The 9,558-nt window shown below is 61.2% G+C and overlaps 1 protein-coding gene across 1 annotated transcript; it reads left to right on the top strand.

The window, feature by feature from the left end:
• The first annotated feature begins 1,264 nt into the window (after positions 1 to 1,264).
• On the top strand, positions 1,265 to 7,596 carry EGR2 (early growth response 2). Its single transcript, XM_056795995.1, has 3 exons — positions 1,265 to 1,526; positions 4,294 to 4,414; positions 5,266 to 7,596. Exons 1-3 carry the CDS (start codon positions 1,425 to 1,427, stop codon positions 6,501 to 6,503), a joined length of 1,461 nt encoding a protein of 486 aa, XP_056651973.1. The 5' UTR covers positions 1,265 to 1,424; the 3' UTR covers positions 6,504 to 7,596.
• The last annotated feature ends 1,962 nt before the right edge of the window (positions 7,597 to 9,558 follow it).

Raw genomic sequence — 9,558 nt, 5'->3', positions numbered from 1 at the left:
TCCCTTCCTTCATCCATCCATCCATCCATCCATCCAGTCATCCATTCATCCATCCATTCCTTCCTTCCTTCATCCATCCATCCATCCATCCATTCCTTCCTTCATCCATCCATCCATCTATCCATCCATTCCTTCCTTCATCCATCCATCCATCCATCCATCCATCCATCCATCCATCCATCCATCCCTTCCTTCATCCATCCATCCATCCATCCATCCATCCATCCATCCATCCCTTCCTTCATCCATCCATCCATCCATCCATCCATCCATCCATCCTTCATTCATTCATTCATTCATTCAGCTGACAAGATGGAGGGTGCGGGAAGGTCCCTTAGGAGAGAAGGCAGCCTGTGTTTTCCAGCGATGAAAGGGGAGAGGGCCCTTTTCCCGACCCGTGGGTTGTGCCAGACTCTCCAGCCCGGACTCGGCATCCCCAGCCCCTTTCTTGCAGGGGCAGGTATTTAAGCAGTGTTGGCTGCTTTCTTTCCTTAGCCCAAAGGCACCCTGCCCTCTTTTTACTTTTTCAGAACTGCTAGGGAAACCTCCTTCCGAGAAAGGGCTCCCGAGGGGCCAGCCCTGGCCACGGTGCCCATTCACTGCCCGGGGGAGCCCTGCTCCGGCAGAGGACACACAGGCAGACGGGCTGCCCATTCTCCCTGCAGTAAGTTAGTTGCCCTACGGAGAAACAGGCAGCCTTGGTCCCAGGCCCGGCTCCATGGGAAACGGCCCGTAAAGCCTGTGCAGGCTTCCCAAGAAGCTGCTCAGACGCTGGGAAGGTCAGGATTTCGCCGTGGAATCTCGCTCATTTTCTCTCCCGGCCAAGCCCAGGAACCCTCCTTTGGGTCGAGGCGGCGGATCCCTCTCCCCTTCCCCAATGGCGGTCCCCATCTTGCTGGCCCTCGGAGCTTAAGCTCACGCCTCCCTCCCCTCGGGGCAGCGGCATCCCGCATCCTCGGAGGCCCCGCATCACTTCAGGCCGGTGCGCTCATCTCTCCCCAGTCCCACCCAGCTCTCCCTGGCCACAGCCATAGCGAGAGTGTGGCTGTTCTTCCGCGCCCTGCGGGCGCCCAGCTCACCCTCCCTTGGGTGCTTGCTCCGCCCGCTCGGGCTCCAACTCCTGGAACCTGGCGAGGAGGCATCGCGCCGCCCCCTCCCCCCCCAGCCCCCTCCCGGAGCGGTGGCCGCCCGGACTTGCTGGCGAGGCCGCTGCCCCCGCGGGGAGCAGCCGCCCACGTGTGCGCACAGTAGCGAAGGCCGAGCAGACGCGCAGACTGCGCTCGCGGCCCCGGCTGCCTTCCTCTCCTCCCCTGCGGGGGCGTCGGGGTCCGGGCCCGGGGCCGTAACCCGAGCCCCCTCATTGTGTGCGCCCGACTGTATTTGCATAGCCTGCCTCGGGCTCCCGGCGGGGCTCCCGGCTGGCCATGAGGCTCGGGGTCCCGCCTGGGGCACCGTCGAGCTCGTGGACAGCCTGGGGACTTCGGCCCAGCCACTCGCCGAGTAGCAGGAGCTTGGCGGGACGTGCGGTAAGCTACGCGCTCCCTTTTCTTTACGCCCCTCTGCGCAAGAGCTCTCCTACTGGCCTGGGGAAGTCGGGGGGGCGTGGGGGCCGCCCGGGACTGCTCCCTGCTTTTGGGTCTCTTTCTCAATGGAGAGAAAGAGCGCTCCACGGGCAGAGCTCGAAACTCGCCCTCAGCTGGCGCCCTGTTCCTCGCCTTCGGAGGGACAGGGAGGATGGAGATGGTGCCTCTGCTGGGACAGGGGGCAGCCTGGAGGGCAGCGAGCCCCGCCAGGCCCGACGGAGCTCCGGGCCTCCCCACCTCGGCTCGTACGCGTACTAGGGAGCGGGGCCATCTCCCCGGGACTTGGTGCGTGCAGGTGAGCCCCAGAGCCGCCTGCAGCGCTACGCTCCCTCCACTGCGTGGCGCCCCGGCCTCCCGGGCCCCAGCTTTCGGGGGACTGCGAAGCTCCGAGGCGCCCGGGGATGATGGTAGAGGGGGCACGGCTTCCCCATGGAAATGTAGTCCGTCAGGGAAAGGGGAGGGAGCTCTCCGGGGCTCCCAGGACCCCAGACTGGAGGACCCCAGGAGGGAGGCAGGGCGCAGTCAGGAGCTGCAAGTCCTGCGACTCGGTATGGGATCGTGGGGTTTAGGAGGGGCGGGGGGGAGGGAGTCTAGTCTGGAGGGCCTAACGAGGTGCCACCTACCCAGCCTTAGGGACCAGGCGGGAGACTGCCCCCGGCGCTCACTCCCTTGGACCTCCTGTCCGCCCCGGGAGATCTCGTTTGACCCGCCACAGGTGGGCTGGGCCACAGCATGCCCCTGGCGAGCGGGAGGTCTATAGCGGCCACCCTCTGTCCGTGCCGTCCCGTCCACACGGCTGGGGAAGGAGAATCTAGCAAAGGTGACGAGGTGGGACCCTGGGTAGCACGGGCTGGAGGCTACGGATGGATAAGCGTACCCATAAAGCCAGAAAAGGGCAACGAAGTGGGGGGTGGGGTGGGGAACGTTTCTAAAATTGTTTTTGGAACGAAACAGAAAGGTTTCCACCAGGGTCAGTTTCTGAAGTCTCAAAGGAAACTCGCCGGGTGTAATTGAAGGGGTGAAACCGGAGTTAGGAGACAGGCAGGCTACATTATCACCCTGAGCTGCGCATCCGGGGGCCCGGACCTGCGGTCTCTTTAGCTCGGGAGGGAGACAGGATTTTTCCCCTCCGAAAGCGAGTGCGTGCCTGTGTGAGCGCGCGTGGAAGACTGTGCGTGGGTGGGTGCGCGTGTATGTACCTGGGAGGGGGGTGATGAGGCATAGTCTGTGGAGGGTTCGAATACGCCTTTGGTGGGCTGACGGTCCACTGTCTCGGGCCCTGGGAGCTTGCACTGCCGGTGGCGGATCTGGGTGAGTGCAGGGACAAGGGGGGTTCGTGGTGGTCGTGGCGGCGGAGCTTGGGAGCCCGCCTTTCCCAAGGAGCTCCGAGAGAGCGCATGGATGCGCGCTGTCTGACTCCAGGGAGGTTGTGGGAGTAAGGTGTGGGCGTGGGTCGGGAGAACCTGGAGGCGTGGGATTGTGTGTAGCGAGTGTAGCGGAAGTGTGTGTGTGCGTGTGTGTGCTCCCGCGCGCGCGCCAGGGGCCGGGGTGCTGTCCAAGCCGCCATCTGGACATCCACCCCCACGCAGCCGACCGCCCAGATGTCCTGGGCAGAGAGCCCGCCAGCCGCAGCCGCCCGCCCGAGCCCCAGCGCCCCCCTCCTTGAAGGCCGCGGCGCCCCCAGTACCCCGACCCTCCAGGAGAACCTGGCCCCAGGCCGCCGGGCCCCGCTGTGGCCCCGGGGGACGCATGCAGGGGGCAGGTAAGGCCGGGGCCACCGCCCCTGCCCGCCCAGCACTTTGCGGTTTCGCGCGGCCCCGAAAGTGAGTAGGGGCTGGCCCAGCGGCCGCGTCTCGGCGGCGCTCGGTTTCTTTCCGAAGTTTAATTTTCCGGAATGGCTCCCAAACAAGGGTTGGGGGCGGGGTGGCTGCCACCGGATCCTCGCCTTTTTTGGAAAGGCCCCGGGAACCGGAATTCCTCCCTGCTGGCTCCTGGGAGGCCAGGGAGCGCAGGCCAGCCGCCTCCCCCCCCCTCGCCCCCTGGGCCGGGCACGGCGGGGCGCGGGACCCGCCGCCCTCTCCCCTCCGCGGGCCGCCCCCCATTCGCTCTCCTTGCCCTCTCAGCCCTCCCAGGCCCTGCACCAGCCTGCAGAGCTGGGGACGCCCAGGAGCCCGCCTGAAGCTCGTATGCAAATAAGCCATGTGACGGCAAAGCCGACTTGGCCGTCCCTGTTCCTCAGTCCATATATGGGCAGCGACGTCACGGGTATTCAAGGCCTGCCCATAAATACTTGGAGCCACACTTTCCGTCTAACTGAGCGAGCTGCAGTAGATTAGTAGCTCGGCTAGGGCACCCACTGACTGTTACAATAACACTACACCGGCACCTCCGGGGCTCTGGGCAGGCGGGCAGGCGGGCAGGACTGGCACTGGCCCCCGTCTAGTTCTCAGTTGGAGCAAACAGACAAACCCCAACTTGTCGGCTGGCTTTTTCTGGCGCTTTGGATTTTGGGTTCGTTTTAAGGGGTGCTGTGTGAGATTGGGGGGGCCAGAAAGCGACGGAAGAACCCCCGGCTAGCCCGTCACCAAAACGGCTTCTTTGGCAATCCAGGTAGCGAGGGAGTTGGGTCTCCAGGTGTGAGTTGGAGCAAATGATGACCGCCAAGACTGTAGACAAAATCCCAGTAACTCTCAGTGGCTTTGTACACCAGCTGTCGGACAACATCTACCCGGTGGAGGACCTCGCCGCGGCCGCCGCGGCCACTTCGGTGTCCATCTTTCCCAATGCCGATCTAGGAGGACCCTTTGACCAGATGAACGGGGTGACGGGAGGTAAGGAAGGCGCCGCAGCGGGATGTGGTGGGAGTACATGGAGGGGCTGGGGGGAGGGGGCGTTCCGGGACGGAGGTGACCCAGGTGAGGGCTTCCTCGGAGGAGCCTGGGGGAGGGGAGGGGAGGGGGCGGAGGTAGCTCCTAGCCCGGGCGCCTGGCTGGTCCCACGCCCGCCCGGTGGTGCCTGGCTTGAGGAAGAGGGATGTGCCTGCGCTTAGCGCTTTCCCGAGTGTCCTAAAACTGCCCACGCAGCTTCCCCGTCCTAGACGGGGGCTGGAGGCTTTTCAGCCTCCTTCGGGACCCTTAACCGCCGCATCCCCTCCGCTGGAGCTGAGGCAGAGAGGAGAGCCCCAGGGAGGGAGAGGAGACAAGCCCGGAGCCCGGGAGGCTCCTTAGCTTTGCGCCAGGGATCCTTCAGTCCTGCCCAGTTAGTGAGATGCCGCTCTGAGGAGACCAGAGGAGGCGGAGAGAGGAGGAGAGAGAAGGGAGGTCCGGGAGCCTGGAGGGCAGCGATGAGTGGCTCCCCGCACCCCCTGCAGTGCCTGGAAGGCCAGGTGTGGGGGTGGGGGCAAGGACAGACCTGTAGAATTTCTCCTCCCGCCTGCCAAGTGCCCCAGCCCTGCCCTTCCTCACCAGCTGATGCTGGAGCCTTTGGGGAGCCTGAACCCCTGGGGGGGCTGGGAAATACCTCAAAGGCTTCCCCCCTTTCCCGGCCCCTGTTGGTGCCCTCGGGCAGTGGGCACAGAGGACAAGGGAGAGTTTTGGGCAGTGGGGTGCTCCTGATTCTTGTTGGGGTGAGGGGAGGCCGGCGCCCAGATCCCGGCCCATCTTCACTCTCCTTTGGCTTGCAGATGGCATGATCAACATTGACATGACTGGAGAGAAGAGGCCCCTGGATCTGCCCTACCCCAGCAGCTTCGCGCCGGTGTCTGCCCCTCGCAACCAGACCTTCACTTACATGGGCAAGTTCTCCATCGACCCCCAGTACCCCGGTGCCAGCTGCTACCCAGAGGGCATCATCAACATCGTGAGCGCCGGCATCCTGCAGGGGGTCTCGGCCCCGGCCTCCACCACGGCCTCGTCCAGCGGCTCCTCGGCCTCCCCCAACCCCCTGGCCGGGGGGCCCCTGGGCGTGTGCACCATGTCCCAGACGCAGCCGGACCTGGACCACCTGTACTCGCCGCCCCCTCCTCCCCCGTACTCGGGCTGCGGCGGAGACCTGTACCAGGACCCCTCGGCCTTCCTGCCTTCGGCCACCACGTCGGGCGCCTCGTCGGCCCTGGCCTACCCTCCGCCCCCCTCCTATCCGTCCCCCAAGCCCGCCACCGACCCGGGCCTCTTCCCCATGATCCCCGACTACCCCGGCTTCTTCCCGCCTCAGTGCCAGCGGGACCTCCACGGGCCAGGCGGCCCCGACCGCAAGCCCTTCTCGTGCCCCCTGGACTCTCTGCGGGTGCCCCCCCCTCTCACCCCGCTCTCCACCATCCGCAACTTCACCCTGGGCAGCCCCGGGGCCGGGGCGGCCGGGCCGGCGGGCTCGGGGGGCGGCGAGGGGGGCCCCCGGCTCTCGGGCAGCGCCGCCGCCTACAACCCGCACCACCTGCCGCTGCGCCCCATCCTGCGCCCGCGGAAGTACCCGAACCGGCCCAGCAAGACCCCCGTCCACGAGCGCCCGTACCCGTGCCCGGCCGAGGGCTGCGACCGGCGCTTCTCGCGCAGCGACGAGCTGACCCGGCACATCCGCATCCACACTGGGCACAAGCCCTTCCAGTGCCGCATCTGCATGCGCAACTTCAGCCGCAGCGACCACCTCACCACCCACATCCGCACCCACACGGGCGAGAAGCCCTTCGCCTGCGACTACTGCGGCCGTAAGTTCGCCCGCAGTGACGAGCGCAAGCGCCACACCAAGATCCACCTCCGGCAGAAGGAGAGGAAGAGCGGGGCACCCCCGCCGTCCTCGGGGGGCTCCTCCGCCTCCTGCCCGGGGGTCACCCCGTCTGGGGGCGCCCTGTGCGGCGGCGGCGGCGGTGGCTCTCTGCCTGGGGGTCCCCTGGCCTCTTGCACCTCTAGGACCCGGACACCTTGAGCAGAGACTCGAGCCCCACCAGCTCCTCCGGGGCCCGCCGGGCCCTTGCCCAAGCTGAGCTGCACAAACACTACCACCGGCTCCTCGCCCCTCTCTTCGAAGCCAGAAGGGCCTGGGGTGAGGGGACCCTCCCTGCTCCCCTTGCTGACCCTGGGCTAATTTGGCCTCTCCTAGAGGAGGCGGCTGACCAAAGGGGTCCGGGGAAGGGGCTGCAAGGAGGATCCCGGCCCGCACAAGCCGGGGGCTCCTGGCCTGCTTTCCAAAGGGCTGTCGGCCAGAGTTTTCACTCTGGGGTCCCCCTTCCCCTGCCCCCCTTAGCTATGCTGTGTCCATGACAGCAGCCTCTTGACTCCGGGCATCAGCGTCCATCTGGGACCTGTTAAAGTGGGTGGGGAGGTGCTGATGCCCTCGAGGACCCAAACCAAGGCGCACTTTATGGGGGCGGCTGTCGGGGACCCTTGACCGGCCTCAGCCCTTTGAGCAATATGTCAGAACGAACAGAGAACAGACGTGCAATCCGACGAGACGGACTCGGCCATCTCTCCTTTTTCAGGAGTCTGAAATGTAAATGGCTATTTTTTCAGCGTCTTTTCCCTCCGATACTCACTGAGTATTTCTTCGTATGTGCACTGTTCTCCCGGATAGGGAAGCCGAGAGGACGGCCTGGAGCAGGAATCAGGATAACTTATTGAGGGGGGATGTACATAGATCTCCGAACCTGGGATGGGTGCATGCGATCGTGTGGCGTGTCCTGGTGCCTTGTGTGATGTAGACAACGTTGCCGCGTCTGCATGTCAATGGGTTGCCTTATGAATGACTGAAAAATCACTCCCTGGTTTTAGGATAGCTGTACATTTCTGCCTATTAATATTTGGATTTTTTTTTAGAAACTCTATTTTTGTACGCTGTTTTGTGACTCGAGTGTTCCTTTTGGAGTAAAATCTCAAACAGAGATGTAAATAGCACGGCCGGAGCCCACTCCTTTGGCCCTACACTCCCCCGAGTTAGAGGTTGAGTTGTTTATCAGCACTAACTGGAATCTGGATGATGGGTAGTCTGTGATCCTAGTGTAAATAAATCCTTTTCAACAATAGCTTCCTGGCCACAGGTCTTTTTGTGAAAGGTGGCAGCCAGGTGGAGGGGGTGGTCTGCGTTGGGGGGGCTCAGTCTTTCCCTCTCTGGCCTGGGGACTCGGGGCCATTCCTGCTTAGAGGAGGAGGGCAACGGTGACTTCTGGGGCTCCCGGGCTGCCCTTTTCCCCCCAGGAGGGAAATCGCTGAGACCCCACAGTTTTCCTTTCCAGGACGTAAGTGCCCTCTCACCCCAAAGTAATCTCCATTCAGAATCAAGTGTGAGGGCTCTGGGTATTTCCCCCGGCTTCGTGTCAGAATGGGGAGGCGGTGTTTTGACTCATTGTTCCGTCCTCTAAAACAGCTTCGAGCTTCCCTCCCTGCCTGAGTGGGCCCCGGAAAATAAATACTTACAAACAAGTGCCCACTCCATTGGAGACGCTCTCAGAAGGGCTGGAGCCCCGAGATGCGCCTTTGTGGAAAGTGTTGTGGCTTGGTCAGGCTGGAAACAACTTTCAGTTTCCAGGATGAGTCCTTCCCGACCACAGAAAACTTTTTGAAAAGTGCTTATCAGCTATTTAGATCAAAAGGGCCCTCAGACAGTGGGTGACAGCATTAGTGGGCCGCCACAGGAATTACCCCGGGACTCATTTCTTGCCACCTTTCGGCTCCCTGGCCAATGGCGTCCCCCCTCCTCATTTAGAGGCTGGGGCAGAGCCTAGCATCCCCCCAGAACACCTGAGCTGGCCGGGTCCCTCATCCTGGAAAAGGGAGGCTCCCACTGCTGGCCCAAGGTCAGACCTGGGAGGAGCAGCCTCACACCCTGAGGATATTTCGGGTGTGCTCTGGAAGGAAGCCACCAAAAAAGAAAAGCAGGACTGGAACCCAATAGGGGTGTTATTCATATTGGTAAAGGCCTCTTTGCCATTCAAAAGGATTCACCCCAGGGTTCCTTTCAATTGGAGACTTCCTAGTGAATTTTAAATATAATTCCATTTCCAAAAATACCAGCTTGCTCTCTGGCATATTTTCAGGAACCTATACTTGTAGTACTTGTGTCGGGGCTCTACCATCACTACTGGCAGTCTGAGGCCATCATCCACCAAATAATCCCAATTCACATCCCTCAGGGTTGGGATCATCTGCAACTCCTACAAAGCAGTCCAGCCATCCAGTCATTGGAAACTGGTTTCCCTCTTTGCTCTTCCTCCCAGGTAGGCCTCTCAGATCTTCCCTGAGGCGGCCAGTTGCTGGGGGAGCCTGCATTTGGGCCACTTTCTGAATATGCCACAAGTCAAGCCTGCTGCCTTTGCCCACTCTGCCTGCTGGTCTCCTGGCTTGTTCTCCAGCTTTTGGGGAGTCACATTGTACCCTTTATTCATCCTTTCACTTTTATTCCCAAAATAAAGGCCGACTTTTTCTATAACTCAATCAGGACCATGAAATGAAACTCCTATGATTTTATCCTCTCGTTGGTTGGGATGCCCAATTATCAAGCTGTAGGCACCTCTAAGAAAACTACTTTTAAAATTTGCCAAGAGGTTTAAAAAAATCACCAAATAAAAATGACTCCAGCACCCACCTCAGAGTAACATCTAAGTTTGCATTTTGAATGTCACAATCTTCTCTGCATCATCATTTCTCATGGAGCCTTTTTTCATTTTTTACTTGAGAATATTTTTCCAGGGTTCTAAGATTCATGTTCTTTCCCTCCCCTCCTCTCTCTTCCCTCCCCCTCCCATAGTCGAAGAACAAATCCTGGGTTTTACATGTATCATTGTTCAAAAGTGATTTCCTTATTAATATTGGCAATAGAGCGATCGTTTAAAGTCAGTATCCCCATGTGACCATCTCATTGAGCCTTTGGGACTCCAAGTACCCCCAGGAGTAGGCTTCTCAAAGACACCTTTTCCAACTTTTCCTCTAATTGCAATGTACCTGGCCACTATCTTGAATCACATTTGGCCTTCTTGGCAGCGGGTTAA

This window comes from Monodelphis domestica, chromosome 1 (genome assembly GCF_027887165.1).
Source record: "Monodelphis domestica isolate mMonDom1 chromosome 1, mMonDom1.pri, whole genome shotgun sequence".
Classification (NCBI taxonomy): Eukaryota; Metazoa; Chordata; class Mammalia; order Didelphimorphia; family Didelphidae; genus Monodelphis; species Monodelphis domestica.
The sequence above is the reverse complement of the archived record's forward strand: the minus strand, read 5'-3'. Positions and strand labels throughout refer to the sequence as shown.

Coding starts and splice junctions, on each gene's coding strand:
- EGR2 (XM_056795995.1), top strand. CDS start 1,425: ATGAGGCTCGGGGTCCCGCCTGGGGCACCGTCGAGCTCGTGGACAGCC. Junction 1,527..4,293: donor GGAGCTTGGCGGGACGTGCG/GTAAGCTACGCG, acceptor TTTGTACACCAG/CTGTCGGACAACATCTACCC. Junction 4,415..5,265: donor GATGAACGGGGTGACGGGAG/GTAAGGAAGGCG, acceptor TTTGGCTTGCAG/ATGGCATGATCAACATTGAC.